We start from the raw sequence: 25,171 nt of genomic DNA, 5'->3' as shown, positions 1-25,171 counted from the left end.
AGACAAGATGAACATAATCAGACTATCTTTATGAAAAATAAATAAATAAAATAACGTAATGATAAAATAATATATACAATATAAATATAAACTAAAATAAACGCGTAACTATTTTGTCCTTTTCCATATTGGAATTGAACACCGTGAATCAATGTTAAATCGGATCAAGTCCCCAAACTTAAGTACCATTTTGGAGTTCAAAGGACTAAAACCCAGAAGTACCGAACTTTTACATTAATAAGGAAAACTATCATTGTTTTTTAACTATACAGATAAATTTAATCCACAAAGAGGACACATTTGAAAAACAATATAGTTTTTTAAATTATCAGGATTTTTACAACGGATAATACACTTATGGATACAACTAACGCAACGCCATTAAAATTTTAATATATTTAAATTTATTCATAATTCCAAACCAAAACAAGGTTCAGTTGTATAGATGACTCATTTAAAAAAAAATCTGCCAAGCACATGTACCAGCATAGCGTCTTCACTATTTTAATGGGTAAGTCCATGATCACCTATACAAATTAGTCATCTCATCTTAACATTAAAAAACAAAAATAGTGAAGTAACACCATTTCATTGTCAAGTAACACAAGTAAATTAAGTACGTGATTTGTTCTCTGTCTGTGGTTTATCAACAGTAATGTTAGAGTATTCACAATGACCTAATTCATGATTAATTCTTTTAAACTACTGTTTAAATGATTAACTAAACAGTAACGTTTGGAAAGTATTGTGTTATGTTCTATATAATTTATATTTATAATATAAACGTTTTCCACGTCATTTTATTTATCTTTTTTAAAAAAACTACTACTGTACTAGCCAGACTTTCTTTAAATGACTTATAATTACAATTGAATGTAAGGAATTATTAATCAATTTAAATACAATAAAAATGTAAAGGTGGTGCGTTAATTTTGTCAATAAGAGAATACTCCGTTGTAAAAACTTGGATAATTTTAAGAACATACATCTTTTTTTTCAGATATGTCCTCTATGTCGTTTAAATTTATCAGTATAGTTGAAAAACTTATCTTTCTTTTTTTTTCTTGTAGCTGATTCATAAATCCATCGTTGTACATAAACAATTTTTAAGAATGCATGCACTCCTTTCTTAAACATAGCCTGTGGCTCCTTCCTGCTTAATCAAACTTTTAGAATCGAGAAACCTTCCTATATTCTTGCTCTGCTTTTTCACTATTGATATATGAATACAAGAATGTAACCTACTGGTTGAAATCTCTAATGGAACTGCTTCCCTCTGTAAATTTTTTTTCATTCAAGCTTCATTACTCATCAATCTGTGTGAATTCTTCTCCACATCTTTCTTTGAACGTCACTTATTTCTTGGCGTACTTAATAATAAAATCACCGTATCACTCGAGGGGTAAGTAGATGACGGGGCTATGTAACATCTTTTTGAATCTTTAGTGTGGATGAAGGGGTTAGGTGCCTATCTAGGTAGTGTTAGGTACTCTGATTTCAAAATCCAATTAGTAACCGAGATATCTAGATGTAGAAGAGGCTATGTGCACTTCGAAACAACAAACAAGCTTAAAAAAAAAACAAAACCTTTGTTTTCTTAAAATTGCTTTAACTGGATGATGATTGCTTTATATGACAGCCACTCGTTATAGTCACGGTTATAACGACTGGTTGCTGTGTGCGTTAGTAACAGTTATTAAGGCTCTGAAAATCACGGGTCCGGAAATATTCGTCACTATAACCGATCCGTCGTTATAACAAAGGTCACCAGCGATATTCTGTGTAATTGATAAGTATAATTGTCAAAATCAAACAGGAATGCACATAAAGTCTGGACTATGCAATTATTGTTAGGAGATAATCTTGGTTTTTTTTTTATTACTGTAAATAATAAATTACTTACTAAAGTTTCATTTATATTTTTCAGAAATGAAGAATTATATAGGATCACTCCTTGCAATAGCCACCATGGTGGCTTACAGTTCTGCATCGACTAATTGCACACAACCGATGGAGATGAAAAGGAAACACGACAGTAAAACATTGCTCCATAAGTATCGCTGCAACCAAGAAGTACATTATGAAGACCTTCAAACAGAACCTGAAATCTTATATGATGGCCATTTACCCCATGTGAGTAGTAAGGAAGTTAATATAAAACTCATCAGTCCAACATAAATTCGACTGATTCAGTCTTTCAATACGCGCTCCATCAAGTGCATTTTCAATCCATTAACTAATTTTTAAAACTAAAGAGTTTTGCTTTGAAGGTTATTCTAAATACTCCTTCTTACATAGAAACTTGTATCATTTTTCTAAATCTTAAACTTAAATTGTTTTCAGAAGATAAAAATTATGTTTTTCAGTCTAAAATAGATATAAAAAAATTAACTTTAATTTTCATCCATTCATATGTTCGAGACATAAAACATCCATCGTGATATATTTTCAGTTATAAAAGCTTGATGGTCTATAGTGATATTAATGTACTGAATACCTACGTGGTTTTGCATATCGCAGGCTACGGGAAGGTGGTTCTACGCAAGAAGTAATTGCAATTACTTACAAATTACTGTAATTTAGAATTGCAAAAGTACAATTACAAGTATTGGGTTGTAAAATAAGTTCGTAGCGTTTTTCAATATTTCAATTTAATCCTTTCCTTTATAAAATCATGTTTACTTGGTCAATAATGTTTACATATTCTAAAAAAGCATTAGTTGAGATGCTTTTATACATCAGTTTCAATCGAGATTCCTTATCTTTAAGTGGTATTTTGTTTGTTCTAAATGGAAGAGAAAAAAAATCCATTTTCGTCATTTAATGATTTTTATTTCCGAAAAGAAAGATCCGCTGCACAGACGGTTAACAAAATTTGCAGTGTGTATGGCGATGATGCCTCAGGAGAAAGTACCGTCCGTAAGTGGTTTGCTCGGTTCAGAACCGGACATTTTAACTTGGAAGGCGCAAAGCGCTCGGGTCGTTCTTCAACTGTCGATGACCAAATTCAAGCATTGGTTACAGACATCCCTCACTCTACGACACGGGATATCGCAGAGACTATCATGCAAGTGTATCAAATCATTTGGGGGCTGCGGAATATGTTTCTCGAACTGATATATGGGTTCCTCTCAATTTGACGGAACAGAATTTATCGGACGTCATATCCATTAGCGGTTCCCTGCTGAAACACAATGTTGATAATCCATTTTTTCCACCTATCCTATTCACCAGGCCTTACCCCAACAGATTTTCACTTATTTCCGGCCCTTTAAAACTCTCTTAACGGAAACACTTTAATTCGCTCGAGGACTGCAAAACCCACATTAATCATTGCGCAAAAATCTGATAAGTTCTGGGAGGACGGAATTAAAAAATTACATGAAAGACGGCAACATGTAATAGATCAAAATGGGTCACATATAATTGATTAAAAATATTTACAAGAATCCGAAGTTTTTATTTAAATTACCAGTACAACTTATTTTACAAAACAATACTATAATATCCAGTTTAAGATTGTTCGCTGGTGCATACATTTATTAACATATCACGGTTTAATGATTCCTGCCCAACTCAGCGGGAAGTAGCGCTATATGCCTCTATGGTGAATTAGTTGAAACCTTGGTCTTTCTATCAGGATAAATTGTATCCTTTTATTTTAATAGTTTTATACTGAGAAGGTTTTCTTCATCTTCTAACTGCTCTGATCGCCAGTGTTATTTTTCGAGATTGAAGGTTTTGAATTTATTGACCATTTCCATAAGGGTTTCCTCTAGGATTTAAGAAACCTTTAATTTGTGGACTTCATATCCTTTTCTTTTTCGCTGGCCCTCCAATTTTATAAACCATTTTTAAACAATGAAGCGATTTAATATTGATAAGGATATGGAGGAGGGAGCACCATGGCAATGTGGTAAGGCACAAAGCTACTAACTCTAAGGACCTGAGTCCGAATTCAGCTGGGCAAAAAATTGTTTTCTCTTACACTGTAGCCGGTATTTACAATCATTTTTGAACTTCAGAACTGTTAAGTCCTCATAAATGGGCTAAAAAACAGAGAACAGAAAGTTTTGGATTTACTGCAGAAGCTTCAATAGAGATATTAGCTAGAGATTATCACTTTTACAGCTAGTTAGGTATCATTTTACAGTATATTCAATGCCCTTTCATATCACAAGCAATACTATATACATAGGTTAAGATAAGTTAGTATATCTCAAAACCTAATTTAATTTTTTTTTTCATTAAGTACATATTTCAAATTTATTACTTGAATAGGCTGTTTTGATAAAAATCAAAAGGCAAAATATAAATGTGGTATGGAAATTGCTTCAATGTTAAAAAAATTAAAAAGTAAAGCTCATAATTTCAATTCTTCACTTATAATAATTATTAATTAATACAGCTATATTAGAGTTTTCATGAAAATAAACATAACTCAAGACTCTGATTCTATTGAAATGTCTTTAATTAATATTTTTGATGTAGTTTTTGGAATGAAAGCATGGCATTGATACCAATGAAGCAAAAGTTCTCTAAATCAGGAAATTTAGTTTTTCAATTTTAAAAGTAGTACGAAAAAACTAATTATGTTAGCATGCTACCCATCCATACATCTGTGCAAAATTTGAAGAAAATCTGAAATGATAAGGTTCAAAAGTGAGTTGAATTGAAGGGAATGACTCATATACAGTAATATTATGAATTAACACACAACTTCTCAATTGGTACCAGAAGACTTTGTCTCAAAGCATAGATTCAGGAAGAAATGACATTACCAGAGAGTTTTTCGCGGGTGGTGAAGATAATTTTTGTATTACTTTTGAATGAAATAAAGGGATCGGAAAAAAAAATATATAAAAAGAGGCGAAGATTTTGGAAATTATGTAGCCTCTAAATTCTTCGGGTTTGGGGGGAAATTGCCTGATGTAATTAATTCGCTATTTAAAGGTTCTTATACTTTTTCTCTCAATGATTCTACCACATATTAAAATAGCATTTCTGTAAATTAACCTAAATACAACATGAAAAAGGTCTTTGTCTAATTTCTATGAAAATATTTCATTAGGTCTCTAGAAGACGTGAATACATTTCCATAATTAGATATCATTCAAACTAATAATAAAATGACTTTAATTAGAATTCACTTCTACTTTTTTCGTTTTCAGAACAAAGATTTCTAAATGTTTAGGTATTTTATTTTTTTAGCTTTTGTTCACCTTTCATTTCAATATTATTTTTTTATTCTTATTAAATTTCTATTAAGTATTTAATTTTAATATTTTGAGAAATACTTGCATTTTCCTTATAAAATCTCCCAAAAAACAAATCTGTTTACGTCCCTGTAGGTGAAGGAGAATGCTACTCCTCCCCTGTAATTTGAAAATAAAAAAAGGAAAGAATCTATTACAAACTGTGAAAATTGTGGTAAAAATATTTTCTAAAAGAATTACATAATTTTAAAACAAATTCCTAAATCTTTGATGTTAAAAAAATGGGATTTGTATGATACAATGTTGTTTCTGAATTGAAAAGAGAATTAATGTGCTCAAGTGAAAATGTACCTCGTTGAGAACAAATCCACCATACACGTTACAACAGTTATGCAATGTACTCCTCGAGCACAAAACTGTTTGGTTCCAATCGATTTAACATGAAAAGTTGCACTAAATGTCAGACCTATCCACACACTAAAATTTGGTTGCACCATAAAGTGGGTACCCTTAATTCGGGAAACATTTGTCAGTTGACTGTCATTCTGACCAAATCACCTCCTTGCACAACCGTTGGTACGTCCTTATGAAGTACTACACCCCGACCCTTCAAGGGTTGTACTGGTACAGATTTATTATCATTTAATTATTGTGTTGTTTATAACCCAAAGTTGTTCAGAAAATAGTTTGAAAGGCCACATCATCAATCTGGTTGGACACCCATATCTTGAATTGCTGGGAGCCCCCAATTGGTTAAAGATAGCCAAGAACAAGATGAACAAGATTTAATTGATTATAAAAATTCATCATCTAAAATAGGTCTGAGTTTAACAATACTCTCAGGAACACTGAGGATTACTCACTCAACAATTTTCATACCTTGTATTTTTCTTAAGAATAATTTAAATTATAAAACTACAAGGAAGAAGCTTAATGTATGGATTTTTATTTCTAGGGCTACAACTACACTTTACTGCTGTTGGAAAACAACAATAATACAGGAAGCTATAAAATTCACTGGTTTCTTACAGATATTACTGTAAGTATATTACTTCAATTATTGTGATTTCAGTAATTGTATATAAGAAACTGAGTAAATTACAATTGTATAATATTAGTATTAACTAAATTATTTAAATATAAAAACTATATTATAATTCTTATTTTATATTATCAATTTATCTGAGCGTTATATTTAATCTATTTCACATTAGGATAGTAATTTAGGCAAGTGGCAAGTAATTTAACTACTAAAATATTTTGTAGTACCCCTAAAGCATTTACATTATGATTGATTACACTACATTAGTGAGTGGTGTTTTGGAAATTAAGCAAACTACAACACAATTCCGTTAATGATCAAATAACAGTTATGGTGATGGCTATTTTAGAAGGTCTGGAAGAAGAAATTTGTATTAGAAAGAAAAGTGATAAAAAAATTGTATTTGCCAACTCTATGTATTCAGATTACTTTATCTTTCTATTTTTAAAATTAGGAGACTTAATATTCAACAGGAACTCAGTTCTAAATATTTGTATGTTCATTTAAAAGTTGGGGTATCTAATGATTTCAACTAAAACAACAGGTCTAGAGAATCAACCATTGAGAATTGAGAATTGAAAATCAATCCATTAATGGACTAAATACAGCTCATTTCAATGGATTAGGTATTGAAAAAATTAAGTATAGTTTATTATAATTATTTTACTATGACTAAGCATAGTTCATTTTATACTCTGTGAGCAACTAAGCCAACACATCAGAAAAAAAACTGACTACATGATTCTATTAAGTTACTTGTCACATGACTAAATTTCCAGCCTAGTTTGAATTATGGCCCTACTTTACTGTGTCATACCATCTTAATGATCAGATATATGGTTCTTCTCGATTATGGAAGAGATAAGATATTATGTATCCAACTTATATTTTGCTATGCATTCTCATGCGGGATAAAATTTCTGATTACTTCTTTTCCCATAAAAGGCAATTCCCAACTTTTTGTTATCTGATTGATAAAAACTTATGAGAAATATGAAAATAAATAAAAACAACTTCAGATACAACAAGTAACAACATGAAAAAGAAAAGAAACAAAGTCATGCCAACTACAAACACAAGTAACCAACCAAATATAGCAATGGTAAGAAGTCTTATGGTGAAGATTATCCCATATTATGCCATTGACAGCAGTTGTAGTTGTCCATCATAAGCAGAAGTACATAAAGACTAATAATCTTGTCCATTTTGTCCAGCAGACAGAAGTAAATGAATAAAGAAAATTAGACCAAATGCCTCCTCTGAATATGGTCAATATAAAAACTTAGTTTCAAATTATGTATGCATACTTACAAATAACAAAGAAAGTATATAACATGGATCTCATAGTTCATAGAAGTAGTTTTCCCACAATGTATTAAAATAAAACAAACAACATACCTTAATTGTAATACTAATAAAAATGTTTATTACAGCCAGTAAACAAATCATTAACAAGTATGAACAAAACAATTATTGAAGGTAAATAAAATATATTATTACTATATATTATAATAATTACATATAATGACTTTAATAATTGTTTATATTTGTTTAGGTTACAGGGCTCCTATAAATAAGACTAATGGTTATACAGTTCTGGTATACAGGCATCCCGATAGCTTACTTCTAAAACCTCCCTCAAATACAGAGATGGATAATTTTATTCCCACCTCTTGGGCAGCACCTATTCAAAATATCTATTTAGAAAATAATGCTACATTCCAAGTTATAGGAAAAAATGCATCTCGTCATCATTCATCTGGAACCATTCACCATCATACTCCAGCCCAGACGCATCCCATTACATATCAGACATACCCCACAGTCCCTGCCGATCAACCAAAAACAAGCACTTCCAGACCACAGTATGTTACACAAAAAATTACTGAAAAAAGTCCTGGATATAACTCTTATAATGCTACAAATAGCATTAATACCCACCATAATTCACCATCTCATACTCATAAAAGTGGTGCAAGCAGTAATGTGTGCTGTGTTACTATCATCTTAATTCCATTGATATCAGTAATAACAAAAGTGATATATTAATAAGTTATTTTGAATAGGTAACAATAATTTTATTGCTTGGAACTTTTGACCATTCAAAAATTGTTGTTGTAGTAGCAGGTTATGCTAAAAAGTTTTCCAAGAAATATTTTCTTGAGATTGCACTGATTTTAAATTTTAAAATGTATCTCTGTGATTTAATCACAGTTAATACTAAAGTACACTTATCTAAAACACAAGTAAATAATATAAAATTACATATTAAAAGTATAATAAAAAATACATATACGAATATATAAATCCTATCATTATGTATAAATTGTGAATAAATGTATTAACCCTTTATTGTAAGGATTTTGTTGAAGATTTTAACTGTATTTTTTATTTGATATTTTATAAATACTTAAAAATGTAAATAAAAAAGTAATCGTTGCCTGTATTTTTTTAATATTTTTTTCATATACTTTTGATGATAGCCACGGCACATTTTTTCTTATTTAGGAGTATTCTCTACATTCTTCTTCAGTGAAGCAGCAACTAATGCTGCTCCTCTTCCGCTTCCATCAGATGACAACATTAAACTGAATTCCTGGAATACAAAACACTTAAGAGTTCAGGGTAAACTTCAATTAATATTAAATTGAAAATATTTAATTATGGTGGTTAGTTTTTGGAAGGAATAGTTTCAATGGCATATTCTCCAAAGAATAAATTTAACCTATTTCTCTATCCTCTTTTCTTAAAAAAACTGGTCCAACTGTTTTATTTTGACCGATACACTAAATATGATGTCTGTAAAGATAAAAATGAAATCTCACATCATAAAAATAATTATTTCACTCATTTATTAATATGTACTGATAATAATAGTAATGGCTTGGCGAGCCCGAAGGTTTGATGCCTATACCACCAATATACATTTGTCCAGTGACACCCCTCCAAATCCAAATCTACTTAATCAGTCTTAATGCAATCCTCCCATCTGTACTTTGATGTTCTCCTCGGACATTTACCTGAGGTTTCAGTGGTTATTAATATTTTATTACTAAGTCCCACAACCTTACATGCCCATCTTATTTGCAGTAATGCTATAACCTGAATTATATTTACCAGGTGCAGTTCTCTCAATTCAGTGTTGTGTAGACTTATAAATTCTCATGTTAATTCATCCCTTTTCAGTTTGAATATTTCACTAAATACTTTCTTTTCAAAATCCTCAAGGCTCTGTTCTCCCCTTAGTTGATGAGGTCATGTTTTGCATCCATAATTCATCCATTCATTTTAAGCACATAGTCATCATTAATTCATTTCAATCAATATATTAATATAAGACTGTGTAATTGAAACTACTTCAAAAAATTAACTACCACAATTAAATATTTATTTTAATTTTCATTGAAGTTTATCCTGAACTTATGTTTATAGTTGATTATCTTATGAGTAAAGGCCTGATCACTACCCTTATCTAAAAGATTGTTTTATAAATTCTTTCCAAAAATTTTAGATTTATAAACACATAGTTTTGTTTGATCTATCAATGGCTTTGAAAATATAATAATTATCCAGGTGATACTAGCATATAAGAAGTTAAAAAATTAATAACTTCAGCCTTCTTTTCACCTTTATTGACATTTAACCTTTAAGTTATTATAGTCCATCATCAACAGGACTATGATGGTCTAGATGCCAGATGTAAATAATGAAGAAAAGAAATCTGGAGAGAGAATAACACAATTAAGATTCCAACATTCTTCATTGGCATAAAAAAATAAGTAATATCAGAGGGAAAATATAACACATAAAATGGAGTATATTTTTCTAATAGTATTACATTTAAACAAAACCACTATGTGAACGTAGACTTTTTCAAGCAAGGTTGGATTTCAAATTATCAGTTTTTTTAAAGAAGAAACATAATGGAATGTTGTTGAAAATAGAGGTTGTAGTACCAAGTTATTATTTTAAGAATAGGTATGAGTATATATAGTGTGTATAAATAGTTTCTATAAAGAATTCTACATTGTGGAGCATTGTTGAAATATTTCAGTATATTTAAATATTTTCTTCACAATAGATAAAAAAAGTTTCAAATGGAGGGTACTTTCAGAGCAATGCAAGGAAGGTAACATAATTGCACTAACTTTTAAAAATAACTCTTAACATTTGAGATATCTTTCTTTCTTAAGGCAAAAGTGGACAACTTATTGGTGTTTCTAAGATATAAGATGGCAGCACTCTAGATTACTTCAATTTTAAAGGTTTTTCTTAGGGAAAAATGGTGCAGTTTCAGTCCAAAATATGCATTTTTTTCGTTATGGCGAGAATAGAAAATAGTATTGAAAGTGTCTGCACTTTTTTAAAACTGTAAGTTTTAAAATGTTTGAATGAGCAACAGTGGTTCTAGAATCCAACTTATTTTTCAGTTTTCAAATCCATCAACAGTTCAATGGTAAACAGAAATTTTAGATATCAAAGGTATACTGCTGCCACTCCACTTCAAGAATTGAGAATAAGTAACACCTTCAACATATAGGATCATCTTGAAGTCTTGGGAATAAGTAACATATAGTATAGGGACTTGAGGTCTTTCAACATTTTCTAATTAATACATAAATTGTAAGATAAATAATTCTTACTTCCTTTTTCTATTCTCCTATCCACCTTCTCTTTTTGAATTTAGTTGTGATAAAAATTAATATCATTGCTTCTGTTTGTTTAAAAGAGTTAATATGGGTACATCCCATTTCAACAAACACATTTCAAAGTAATTATAACAAAAATTGTATGTTTCAGTGTCCACTTTTGAGACCTCAAACATAACATTAAGATTATTTACTTACAAAATAGGCAAATTAATGCTACAAACTACATAAAAATATCATCACTCCTCTTAGAAACACTTAATCAGTACTTTGAATCAATCAGACTTTGGACCAATTCTTCATCAACTTTGAAATTATGATTATCCCTTGTGACCTTCATCTGCTTACTATTTGCCTTGAGTAACTGCCAATATGATTTTGATAGCTGTTGGAATCATTTTTTCATCTTCCCATAATTTCATCATTCTGCCATACAATATTTTGTTCCTTGTCCTCGATAAATTTAAGCATGTAGTGGAAATTATATTTTAATATCTGCCAGAAGACAACATAGACTTTTCTATGAAAAGCTTTCCTTTTATAAAGGGTGCCAATTCTTATTTTTCCACATATGATTGTTGTTTTATTTTGATATATTTTCATAAGTAAGAATCAACATGTTTTTAAATCAGCTGAATCCCATCATAGTCCACATTTTGGGATATTCTTTCAGTTCTTTCCAGGTAGAAGGTAACAATCTACTTTTTTTCATCAAAATGGAACAAATACTGGATATGATTTCCTTTATTTTTTGTTAAAAATCAGATTTTAATTACAATGTAAACATCAAATTTGAAATGAATATCATTTAGTAATATGTATTATAAACTTTGAGGTTACAAATATTTAAGGATCTTCCAAGAGGGGCCACCCCTAGCTCAGTGGTTAAGACAGTCTTACCAATTTGATGTCTATTGGTAATGCCAGTTCCAATCTGGCATGTGGCTTTGAGTTTTTCATCAAGTGGTGGTCCCACAAAATGAAAAACTTTGACCCCCAAACATGGTTAGGCAATATAGGACTCCAATAGGAGTCTTGGCCAAAACAACAAATAAAGAAGATATTTCATTCGCATTTATAAAATGTGCATCTGGAGTATTTCACAAAGGCGTGTCCGCAGTAAGAGTTTTAAATATAAAGATTATCGTGTTCCTTTGTCAGATTGTTAAAATAAATTATGGAAAGTAAATAGTGGTTTGAATATCATCAGACTTGAAACTAATGGAATTCTGTCTATTTTAAATATAAAGCACTTAAGTGAAAGAATGGAACACAGGTGGTTTTAACGAACTTCAATTTCAAAAAATCATAGGTCAATACATCATTAGAAATATACATGTATATACATATACAGGCCTTGTCATATCTGCTATTCTTATTTTCAATGTTTCAGACAAATATGGTCCACTATGAAAGCATTTGTCAGGGAATAGTTTTGGTCAAAACTCATTTATTTGAATTTCTTGAAGTTTGTGAAATATCTAATGCTCTTGGTTAGGCTGAAAATCTATCTATTTTATTCCATTTCTCGACAACCAACATTTAGCTGCTGTTGGTTGTCCATCAAACAATTTTATGTAGGCTCCACTGTGACTACACCAATTATATCCCTCTTAAATAAAATCCCTTTAATGAAAGAATGCAACATAGATGGTTTTAAAACTTTTTTTCCCATTTTATATTATATTTTTCTGAAATAATTATGTTGAAGGAGGAAAACTGGAAGGAAAAAAAACAACAGGGAAAGTAAACATAACAAAAATTCAGTTTTAAGTAAATACATTTCCAGAAATGTACTTACAAAAAATTTAATTATTGGCTTTAACATCAATTTCTGTATATACATCTGAACATCTGTATCTTACATGAAATTTTAAAAACTCTATAAAAAGATATAACAAATAAGGCACATTTTCATTTCAATTATATACAAACATATGACAACATACTTGACACATTTATAAAAACGCATATGTACAGGTATAATTACTTTTTTTTTCACTGAAAATGTCCAAAATACATCATGTACAAATTATTAGGTTTCAGTAGATCCCTAATACAAAATCATTTATTTATACATCAAATGTTTGTACGAAATATAAAACTGAAATCCCTTAACTGAATTTTATAAAAACTAATTTCAAATAAAAGGTAATCAATATCTATGATTTTATTAGAATTTTAAATTTATTCCAACAAAATCATGGGACTAAAATTTCATACAAACAAGTTTACTTAACTCCACTGATTTTCTGGGAAAAATACACTACTGTGAGATTAGAATCACCCATATTTTTTTAGGAAAAGGGTTTCTGGTAATTATACTACAATCATCATCTGTTTTTGTCATAAAAAAATGATTTTTTTTTCAAACCATTTACAAAATAATAAAAACATTTTTAAAAATAAAATGGTCTTTTAAAACTAATAGCACCCGAAAGTATCCCTATTAACAAATAAATAGAAAATTAATGCTAATGGAAAAAATTAAGGGAGAATCCTAAGAATCCTCAAATGAAGAAAACAGGAAGCGGAAGCACTAATATAGGGATGCAGCAACGAGAGCAGCACCTCGCCCTGATCCATCTTCAGACAGCATCAAATTTACATTCTAGCAACAAAAATCATTTTTATCTCATTCAATGTTCATAACAAATGTTGCAAATAATCCTCATTCACTTTTTAAGTATATATACACACACATACATATATATAATATGCTATTATAAAACTAAACTAATTGTTTATAAAATTATTATTAATGAATCTCAGGCTTGTTTGGACTAATAAATTTATAGGAATTATTATTAATGATATTTAAAATTTTAATTACCATGATTTTATCATCGATAAGCTGACTTATTTTCTGAACCATCAGATCATGGAAATGAGGATGATATCTGTATAAAGAACCATCAACACCAATGGTTAATGAGGAATATCCCATCTTATTTATGAGAGTTGCTAAAGCAGCAGCTGCAAGATGAGCAGCTCTCCTAGAAACACACTCGCAGACAAATCTGATACTGTTGCAATCTTCATCAGTCACTTGATAATAACCTAATGTTGCGAGAGCTTTTCTACATTCCTTGAAACTACCCCTCTTGTCACTGTTATAACAAAAGTAATATAAAATTAAATATTGTAAATGTAGATAAAAATAAATTAGATGAACTAAGTAATAATATGATGATTACTAAACTAACTTGGGCGTTGATGACCTCAGGGTTTTACGCCCTTAAGCCCCAGACAACAACAACAACAACAACTAAACTAACTTCTTTCTCTGAGATAATTCAAAATATCAAGTATTTCATAAATACTATTTCACTACTGAACTAATTTTCTTTATTTTAATATAATATTTTAAACAGCAAGTGGGGAAATATTTACCTTTCAACTGTAGAGAGAAATTCTGATGGGAGAGTTCCACGTTGTGAGATTTGTTCAGTTACTCTTCCTTCTAAGATAAGTTTATCATTGATGAACTTCACTAAAATGAGCCTCACAATTTCCCCTAGATACATGCCGGAGATTAGCTTTTCATGTCTGAAAAATTAAATTAAAATTTCACATAAAAAAAAAAAAAGAAATAAGTTTCATTCTGGGGTTAGTTAAAAAAAAAAGTAACAATAACATGTTAAGGTTATTAAAATAACTTAGAATTGTTTATGGTATTTAGTCAACTGTAATTTATAGGAAAATTAGAATGTGCTAAGTCATTTTTTATTAGACATGCTAATATTTCAGCCCGATCATGCGAACTATTATTGATAAGATAATTTCTCTAAAACTGAATAAATAATAGAAATAAAAATTAAGGATAAAATAAGTGATACAAATAATACTGATAAAATAAGTAAATTACAAGTGAAATTTAGTGTAAATAAGTAATACTGATACAAGTAATAAAAAAATTACAAAGTAACAAACATGCAATTGATGATTATCTGTTCGGGAATTATTATTACAGCTGTCTTTGCCACTTAATAATTTTTTTTTTTTACTTTTCCTTGTCCTTCTCTGTATTAAGTACTTATTTTTTATTTAGTTGTACCTCTTTTATTTATTCAATTTTCAAGAAATATACAGTCTTATCTCTTGAATTTGTTTCAATTTTAGTCCTGATAGTGACCTACATAATTTGGCTGAAATGGTACTTTTAATGAAAACATGACAGAGTCCAAACTATTTCCTTCATGATAATCAATATATATATAATTAACAATAGACATGCATCCCCGCATATTTCACTTTCCAACTACAACTACCAAGCATAGACCACAAGTCTTTGTGTGTAGTAGCTTCAAGTCTCCCACTAGACACTCTGGTGGTTGCATGTCTCTAGCTGTAATGGTGTGGGAGATATGGGTGTAGATAGCGACTGATCAAGGATATTTTAATTTTTAGACTAATTAACACAATATTATACCTCTGGAAGCAGGTTCACAATGCTAAATTTATTAGGTTAACTTAAGAAAACGATTATGGAAGGAGATGGATCAAGAACTTAAAATCAAATCTACTTAATAATTGAGTTTGTTAAAAAATATATATATAATTTCATAACCTAGGAATTTTTAACATTTAAGGATTCATAACATTAAAAATATTGTTTTAATATGAATTGCCATTGAACTTAATTATATTTTTGCAGCTATTAATCGCTAGAATTATTTCTCATGTTTCTGTTGAAACAAAGAAAAGTAAATGAATAAATACTATATTTTGTATTTTTTCTCAGTGATAAAAATAGGTCCTTATCTTCTAAACTTATGGACTGATATAAAGTGAAAAAGGCACTGTAGTACTGTTAGTTATATTTGTAAACTTTAAAACATAAGTACCGCATCTGTTAAGAACTTTAGTACAAAAACCATCAAACTGAAGACGCTTTCTGCTATCACTTTTTTTATTGATTGGTCCATTTGTTTTTCCAATTCAATTTTGAATATTAATCTATTAATCAGATCCACATGGTCATGTACTTATCATGAAACAGGCATATATAATCCAAATTTGATATTGATGATACTGAAGGGCAATTAAAACAATTAATAAGATTTTGATGATAAAAGAAACTAAAAATAATTTAATAACAGTTGTCGATATTAGCTGTTTAATTAGAAGATTTTGTTGGGGAGCTTCCCGGGTGTAGTTTATTTTTAAATGATAATGTTAAATAGGATGTAATTTAATTTAAAAATTGTAAATATCTATATTTTATTCAGAATATAATTATCAAAATGTTTCATGAACTTACAATTGAGATCCAGGATTGATGCTGTTTTGATCAACTTCTTTATCATAAGCAGTTTTGATAAATTCAAGTTCACCATTGTCACCAAATGCTCCCCACTCGGTGTTTACGAGGACAATAGGTTTAGAATTGTCTCCATCAAAGTCGATGACATTTTCAATTTTTTCAACATAACAAGCATTAGTTCCAGTGCCTAGAATAGATAAAAAAAAATAAATTTAATTAACTGACATGGTAAAGAAATTAAGCAAAATATATATAAAATTTTGGATTATTCATAGAAAATGTGAAATCAAACTGATGGTATGGGAAAACAATATACATATTTATTGGGGAAATGGTAGTTTCACAAATTTATATTTTTTTAAAAAAAAATCTCGTTTTACATGTGGTTACAAAATTATTTGCTTCTCTTGTAAAACTAATTTTTCATGACTGATTGTCTTCCCTATTTCAGAACCTTAAATTTGGATTAATACTTTTTCTGATAATATGTAAACTGTAAACTAGCTACCTAAATACATACCTATCTATTAATTAATTATATTTACCAATAATACAATTATGAATTTGATTATTTATAACTTCTATTCTAGGTAATTATAAAAATAACAAAAATAGTAGCATTAAGTGAAATAAATTAATTTCCTAATAAAAGATTTCAATTATATTGCTAAGTAGATTCCTTTTATAACCTTACTAAAGCTATACAGGAAGCAAAGTAAATGATTCCCAAAACTTAAGGAACTGATATTAAATCTCAAAACCAACAGAAAGCTCATTTGGACTTTTATCCAGTTCTGAACAGAGAAGGAATAAATTTATAAATTGCCTTTAAAATTTATGACTTTTTATTGAATATGAAACTATAACTAAAAAACTATTTAGATAGGTTATTCCCCTTTGAAGTATCGTATGCTAAATAAAATTTTCTTAAAACAAAAGAGTAGAATTTGTTGCTTTGAAGCAGCTAAATCATGTAAAGTTCTGTTTTTCTAAAACCATGATTTTTTTTTATCACTCTATACAAGATGTTAAAATATTATATTTAAAGTGGGCATAACAAAAGAAATTAGCCTTTAAAACAATAAGCTATACGAATTGACTTAAAATAATAAAATTTAATAATAATACTTAACATTTCTGGTAATGATACTATAAAATGTATTTTTATAAAATTTTTAATTTTCCCTCTACCCTGGGGCATCCCCTTGTCCTTTCTGACACGACATTGGGTCCTGCCTGAATCTTTTACAAATAAAAAGTGTATTTTAGAAATTAATTTACAAAGATACATACCAGGTGACAGAAAAAAAGTTTTGTAATAATTAATTATAATTATAAATAGAAGATCTCTATTTTTGGGAGATTATTTAAAATATTCCCTTTATTTCTATCTAGCATCATGTTTTATATTTCTAAATCTTAAATTATGGCAGTTCGCAGAAGTTGAAAATTAAGTTCTCCAGTATAGGATAAGATAAAAATAAAATAATGATTTTTTTAAATTCATATGCATTTTGACACAGTACTTTCATCCACTCGTGTTTTCAAATATTTTATAAAACTGGAGATGGATCAGCCTATTCTAAAACAGATTTAAACTCAATTAATCTGAATTCAAAGATAATTGAATAGGGGAGTTTTTTGAAAAGTAGAAAATTTAGAGACTAAAAAAAATTAAGAAAACTTCATGGTTTCAAAAAAAAAACAACAGAAATTTGCCTAATTTGCAACAACAAAAAGAAAATCAAAGAAATCCGTAACATAAAATAAAATTTAAACCCTTTTCCCAATTAGTGAACTAGTGGTTCTTTTGATTATTTATAAATAAAGTCTAAATCCTTGGTATGACACCTCTAAAAGGGGCAATAAAGGCTGTATAAACAGTTTATAGTCAAAGACTAAAACCTTTACATTAAAGAGATAATCCTAATAGTTTTTATAACAGAGAAATAAATAACAAGAAACCTAAGTAACTAAATTAAAAAGACCAACGCCTCTAAAATATATGCTTATTAAACAAGATATCTTATGTTATATCTTATGATATATTATGTTACCAATAATTAACCTATGAAGATATCTTACTTTTATAACAAATCATTACCTACCAAGAATTACACCAATTTTGGTATTATGATTTTTCCAAGCGCAAGACATTAAAGTTCCAGTAGTGTCATTCAGGATAGCCATAATGTCAATGTGGAGGTCCTACATACAAAATTACTACCATAAGTATATACAATTAATAAAAAAATATTTATAAAACAAATTTCTATTCAGATTCTTTTGAAAAACAATAAAAATATGAAAATGAATATTAATTACCCCATGTGAATCAATAGCTTCCCTCAAAAGTTCGACAACATCTTTACCAATTGCTTCAGGACAGTTAAAGCCTTTGGTCCATCTTTGTAAGATACCCTGAGATAAACCTTTCTGGCTCAGTGGAAAACTGAAGGTAAATCCAAGGGGTAGGTTATCTTTGTTCACTTTGTGTTCCATGGTGAAATCAGCAAGACATACTGCAATGTGGTTAAACAACTGAGGGAAAAAAATATGATAAAATTCATACTTAACTCATTTAAAAAAAAAAATACAAATATTTCGTTACTTACATTTTTACTGGTTCCAACCATTACATCCTGAGGTATGACATATATTTTAGACTGCATATCAAAATGTCTTCCATTCAATGTGATCAATAGAACTCTGAAATTAGTACCTCCAAGATCCAAAGCAAGGAATTTGCCATTTTCTGTGAATAAAAAAGATGTTTTAAACTCAATAAATTAACCTACATAATGAAAGTAAATAATAACTATTAGGATGAACATTATATTAATAATTTTGAAAATAAGAATATTGCATCAGAGGTAGAAGTAGTATTTTTTAAATAATTTTTTTAGGTGTGGAAAGGCTAATAAAAGAGTGTTAAAGTCTTTTAACATGGTTTTAATGCTAAGAATAACAATGAGATGTAGATGTGTTCTTAGTTAAGGAATTGAAATTATGGAAACTGAAACTGTAGACAGATCCGAAACAGTTTGATTGTATTATATCTTGACAACCATTGAGACAATTATGATAAAAATTACAGTTTAACATTAAATAAATTATATTCTTACCTTGCCCAGTTGGAAGATCTTGTACATATGTTGTAAAGCATTTTACAGAAGATGAAGATTTCGTTTTTGGATTAAGACCTTTATCTATTTCAGTTCTTAATTTTGCCATCACCTGCTTGAGGGTGGTATCTGTGATAATGAAATCTTTACATCCTTCTCGAATCTAGGAAAAAAACAAAAAAACTTATGATCATCACAATTAATTCAACATATAAAGGAAGACATACACATTTGTAAATAATAATTATTATTTTAGAAACTTCTTTAAAGAGATAAATAAATAAATCACTCTTTTTTCAAGATTATTATCAGTAAGTAAATATAACATAACCAAATCTAAAATTACATTACCAACTATATATAAAAAAAAACCTAGGCATTCAATCTCTTCATCCTCTCTCACTCAGAGGTTGGACACACCATAAGTAGAAAAAAACTTCAGAAATATTAGTGTTTTTTTCTTTTTTAACTTTTCAGCTCACATTAGATAAAATTTGAAAAACTTCTTTTATACAACTTAAGACATTTTACTGAGAGATTGGTTATTTTGATATCCTCTTTTACAAAACTACTTTATTGCTGACAATAAAAAACTTCGTTTTAAAAGATTCTAGGTGATAACTTTATGATAGTAAAATAAAATAAACATAACATTGTTCATTAAACTTCCAAAGTCGTAAATCGTTCTGGGCAGCTAGGTTTCAACACAATAAGGTTGAATGATCAGAATAAAAATTAAGAAAACCTAAAGTGCGCAGTTCGTTCAACGTATCAACTTGCTAAAAATTCAACTTTTTAAGGCAAATATTAATCAACACTGAATAGATCGAAAATGTCACCATACATTTTTAGAGTTTAAAATAGTTGCATTACCATCATCAATGAAAATATTAAAAGAAAGAATTTGTAAGGTTCACTATCTCAAGCTATATCATATATTTTTCAGTAATGGTCGTAGGCCTAATCAATCTATTATAAATTATGTTCTTGTGATTGTTCTAAAAATGGGATGACCAACAAATTTTCGATCACAGGAAAGGCTTCAATAAGGAAGCTGTTTCAGCAGTCTTTCTTTTCCTTTATAAAAAAATAAGTGGCCAAACTGACAAGTGGAAGGATAAAACCATCACTGGAGCACTACTGACATGTAAACTTTGAAACCCAATCACTAGCAGATCCAGCGAGCAGGTGCAATGGGATTAAAAACAGCATCTTTTAGATCATAATTTTTTATTAAGTGTATGCAATTGACCTGGTACATAAGGGCACTCCCTTTAGAAAATTCCTTGAACTGCCATAATATGAAAATTGCAGAATACAATGATATGTAGTATGCAGAAAAAAATATATGTCCTCTTTCAAAAGCAATCATATAGTCCCAACTTCTGTTTGCTTTTGTCAAATTAATATTTTACAAATAGTGAGAAGAAAAAAATTTAAACTAAATTTAATTCAGTTACTAAAATCTTCAATTATTTTAAACTAAAATGAAAAACAATATAAATGGATCACTGTTGTCAATCAGCTGCATTAATAAAAAAAAGTGGACTCCTGGTTGATGCACTTGGATATGAGAATTTTAATCTTTATCAACTTCTATTTGACTTTTTATTTCTTTTTAAAGAGATGTTAAATACATTCCTAATTTTGCCAGAGATTCAAGAAAATCTCTTGCCTTCCACCAGTAGGAAATCCCATTTCTATATATTGCAAGCCCACAGGACCTTACATCTAGAGAAATAAGCCATTGTAATAATTAAAAAAAAAAATAATTATTTCAAGAATTCAAGTCTACACTGAAAAATGAACTACTAAAACTGAGTTTAAAATATATCTAGACAAGCAATAATCAGTAGGGGATTCATGAATTTTCTTGCGGAGATAGGGTGTACCTTTCACCAAGGCAATGCCAACGCCTAATTGTTTGATTATTATAAATTTTGAAATAAAATGTACTTGCTAATTTAAAGACATAATAATAAAGGGTTATATTGTATCTATATTTAATAGAAGGATTTTATAAAGAAAAAATAATTGGTTTCACATTCCACAGATTGGAGGCCTCCGACCAGTATTTATACCAATCAGTAGTGCATCTAACCAATGCACTGCAACAGATGGTGCAAGGCTGGATCTGAGCAGAGGTCAAAGACCTAAAACTTGACACCTTTTAACCTATTTCTTACAACCTTCATTAGGTAAGTTGCTATGGTATTTCACTAACTAATAATCCACAAAACTCGGTTAGCAATTTACAAAAATACTAGTCAGATTACTATAGCAACTTATCTTTTTAAATTGAATAATTATTATAAGAAATATTTTAGAACATATATAAAGGGTTTAAACTTAGAACGTGACACAATTTTAAATATATATTAGACCACAATTTTAAATATATATTAGACCGTGATATAGAACAAAGAAAACGTCGTTCTAGTATTCTCTTTCTGATTCTTTTGTCAGATATGCTAACAATTATTGATTGTAGATGTACTTGAAGAAACGCATGTGCCATATGGATAAGTAACGCCACGCCTCCAGACTAGATTGTTCCAACAGTCGAGAGTAGCACGTCCACTTTCTTTTTGCATAATCCGGAGGCCTGCCTAGCCTAGTAGGAGAGGGGAGGTACCGTTAAGACCTTGGGGTAGGCAGGTTTGGAGGGACAACTTCATTACGAATCAAAAGTAGCCTTCTGATATTTCACGCGATCCATAAAGTCTTAAACAAACAGTTAGACAATTATTCTATATTTTACACTCAACGGTCATATTGTCATTATACAGTGACTATATCAATTCAAATATGTGAAAAACATCCAATGCAAATAAAATGATTTAAATCAGGATTGATTAAAAGGAGAAAATGAGTAATTAAAAAGAGAATTTTTTATTTTTAAAACTCAACATTGAAATAAATGCAGTGGCCTGTCCCATTTCTAAAAATTTGCAGTAAAAAACACAAGACTATAAATAGATTTAGGTTTTAAGTGAGGCCGTACATAATGGGTTTTCTAACAAACAGAAGTGTTTTAAGTAAAGCTTCCATTTGGTAAAGTAAACAGAAACCTCAGGTCTTATCGGCGTGGCTCAGTCTAATCTCAACCACAAGACGTCGGCCAGATACAGAACTGAAATATCAATTCTTAAGCTCTATTCACTGGTATCAATAAAACCACTAGAAGGTATGATATGATACACATACTTTTATTATGGATAAATAAATATCCTGGATATATAAATATACATCCAAGAGCATATATGATTAGAATTGTTAACTTTTCCTCATGTTTGAGTGTTAGTTGAAACGGTTTGCTGATAAATGCAATCTCTAAATACACATTTAAGCAACCTAATTTTTGGGAGGATCAACATCGGTAATGGGAGTGATTCACATGTTCGATTTCTGGCATAATTAAACGTAGGCTTCTACACTGCTATCCGCAGCAGCCACGTGTAGAGCTACATTATTCTCAACCTTGAGATATTTTATGGGTTCCGCATGGCCAAGACTGTGATCCAATTAATGTTAGGTATTTATTTTATTAGGACTAATGTACTGAACTAATCAAGGAGACTTTTATCATGTCTGACTTCATTAGACTTATCAAAGTAGTAAAACATCGTTTAGAACTAGGTCATAACCTACTATTGGTAATTTACACGTAATCCGATACGTGGAATACTTTCTTTTTCTTTCAGACTATATCTATTCTTTAGATGTTTCATATATCATAAAAAACTGAATCCTGAAAATGTATATATATCTCTTTATTATAAAATGTTTGAGAGACCATGTTTACATGAAAGAGAACCCCTTTACTACTAGATTAGATTAAGTAATCAGTATATATGTATATAGTGTCGGTAATTAACATTAAATCCATTTTTCTCAGTTCAATTGCACTGTGGCTTGGTTTCTTTTAGTAAAATGTGGTCCAATCATCTCTAAATAAAATAAAATAATTCTTAGTATGAATTGTCTATAAGACGATAGGTTAATAATAACTTCAGACTAAATATTACTAATCTCTTTAAAGACATTCTTTACGATACACGATTCATCAAAGGTGTTACTTGTCGCAAAGAAAAAGGGTGGTAGCCTGGATATAATTAAGTCACAAACATAGTTTTGATTCCTTGGTAGCTACTAGTTTATTCCATTTCAAATCTTTAACTCCTCCTTGTCTAATCTCCGAAGGAAATTTCTTATTCGAAATGAAGTTAACTAAACTAAGACAAGTAATGACACTCTAATAGGTAGTTCGGTTTGAAACTACAATTAATCCAATTTATGGAATATATCTTAAATGTATCTAACCATAATTGTATTCCAAAAGATCTCCCGATAAAAAAAGGATCCAAAATGAGGAAGCAAGAAGATATGTTAAGCAAGTTTTAATGAATAATTGATATAAGAAAAAGACCATTCAGAAACGTGTTTTCAGATCATTTTTTGTAGAAATGAAACTATAATTAGAACAGTAAATAAGGCATCCGATCCAAGGAGGCACTAACGGCGTTTCTGACGGACGTAAGAAGTGACGCAAGGCACCAGCCTGTTGGATCAGACGGTTCCTATATTTACACCACTGCCACACCTCCAGACCACTCAGGAATGTGGTCCCACTTTGGAGGGGCGCACGGTTACGGGGTTAGATAGTTAATCATGAATTACCTCCGTTTGAACGAGAAAATAATTTAAGTATCAACAATAGGTTACACCTGAGGATTAATCTATTATTTTTCGATTCACTAGATCGGCAGCATTTACAAAGATTTATTGATAAAGATGCATTAACAACTGTACAAACAGGGAATTTCATCTATTATTCTGATGAAACTGTAATTATGAAATACTGAATGTTGAATATAAGTTTAAATACTGTTTATTTAAGATATTGTACAGAAGAGTAAAATGGAAAATCAGGAGAGTATGAATGAAGATGATAAAAATTCTAAACTACGATGAAATTAGAAAACTTGTATCAACAATAACTGTGAACTGTTTGGCGACACCTGAATAATTTACATTAAATTTATGACTAATATTAACATGAAAAGACATCAGAACGACTGCAAGGAGAAGATATTATGTTTTGAAGCTCTGATACACTTTTGGGTCACTACGTTATATCAAAGCAAAAACATGATGGGTATATGCAAAAGTTACGATGAAGAAGCAAATTTTGTCGATGTTATGAATGGTGAAATTCAATTAAATTCAACGATACACCAATACAATATAATAGTCAATATAAAATTGTTGACAAAACTCTCCCCAACAAATCAACACCATACATTTTCCAATTGCCCAGTTAAGAGTATGCTGATGTATAAAAGAAATGAACAATTCGTTGATACTGAATCCACTAATATACACTCACGCTTGCTCAGTACTACTTTTAGGTATAGGGTGAAATTTACTCTGCATCTTCGTTTTATCCTTTTCTCTTTCTCACCGGAACAATTCCCAGACATTGGTCCAGAGAGAACCAGTAAAGACAAAATTTAAACTATCATATAATCTATTATTTGATAAAGATAGAGAAAACAACCATCAATGTAATAAACTGTTGATATACAATCACTATTTCATGGATCAGTTAGTCATTTGTTAAATCTGGAAATTTAATAAAAATTATGATCCATAATATTTCGCGCGTTTTTTTATTCGTTGCTACATGATATTAAGTTGCTAAATGATAGAGCTGTTGATATGCACATTTTACAACTGTTACATAATTTTAATCCAAAACTTTTTATATCATGGCATTAAAATAATAAAATAGCATTAGATCAAGTCGTTTTGTTTTCAGAAAAAATATCACGAAGGCACACTTCGTTCTGTTATTTGCTATTGGGATAATT

General features: G+C 29.6%; 2 protein-coding genes across 11 annotated transcripts in view; one reads left to right on the top strand and one right to left on the bottom strand.

The window, feature by feature from the left end:
• The window catches only part of LOC106680586 (uncharacterized), a 40,100-nt gene extending 31,396 nt beyond the window's left edge, over positions 1 to 8,704 (top strand). The window contains exons 1-5 of one of the 2 annotated variants that reach the window (XM_014420393.2): positions 426 to 511; positions 1,928 to 2,133; positions 6,172 to 6,255; positions 7,692 to 7,737; positions 7,814 to 8,704. In XM_014420393.2, coding sequence (XP_014275879.1) covers positions 478 to 511; positions 1,928 to 2,133; positions 6,172 to 6,255; positions 7,692 to 7,737; positions 7,814 to 8,307 — 864 coding nt within the window. In that variant the 5' untranslated portion in view covers positions 426 to 477 and the 3' untranslated portion in view covers positions 8,308 to 8,704. Of the gene's footprint in view, positions 1 to 425; positions 512 to 1,927; positions 2,134 to 6,171; positions 6,256 to 7,691; positions 7,738 to 7,813 lie in introns of those variants that run through there. The other variant, XM_014420394.2, reaches the window with a different exon arrangement.
• Hex-A (Hexokinase A) overlaps positions 8,696 to 25,171 on the bottom strand; it is a 135,146-nt gene continuing 118,670 nt past the window's right edge. For 7 of the 9 annotated variants that reach the window (XM_067050126.1, XM_067050124.1, XM_014420390.2 and 4 more), the window contains 8 exons: positions 19,299 to 19,461; positions 18,789 to 18,928; positions 18,499 to 18,714; positions 18,282 to 18,381; positions 16,171 to 16,360; positions 14,301 to 14,456; positions 13,741 to 14,017; positions 8,696 to 8,854 (listed from right to left, as the gene is read on the bottom strand). In XM_067050126.1, coding sequence (XP_066906227.1) covers positions 8,759 to 8,854; positions 13,741 to 14,017; positions 14,301 to 14,456; positions 16,171 to 16,360; positions 18,282 to 18,381; positions 18,499 to 18,714; positions 18,789 to 18,928; positions 19,299 to 19,461 — 1,338 coding nt within the window. In that variant the 3' untranslated portion in view covers positions 8,696 to 8,758. Of the gene's footprint in view, positions 8,855 to 12,669; positions 13,519 to 13,740; positions 14,018 to 14,300; positions 14,457 to 16,170; positions 16,361 to 18,281; positions 18,382 to 18,498; positions 18,715 to 18,788; positions 18,929 to 19,298; positions 19,462 to 25,171 lie in introns of those variants that run through there. The other 2 variants (XM_067050125.1, XM_014420384.3) reach the window with 1 other exon arrangement.

This window comes from Halyomorpha halys, unplaced genomic scaffold (assembly GCF_000696795.3).
Source record: "Halyomorpha halys isolate HHAL.00 unplaced genomic scaffold, Hhal_1.1 Scaffold269.1, whole genome shotgun sequence".
Taxonomy (NCBI): Eukaryota; Metazoa; Arthropoda; class Insecta; order Hemiptera; family Pentatomidae; genus Halyomorpha; species Halyomorpha halys.
Note: the sequence above shows the minus strand (reverse complement) of the source record. Positions and strands in the feature narration are given on the sequence as shown.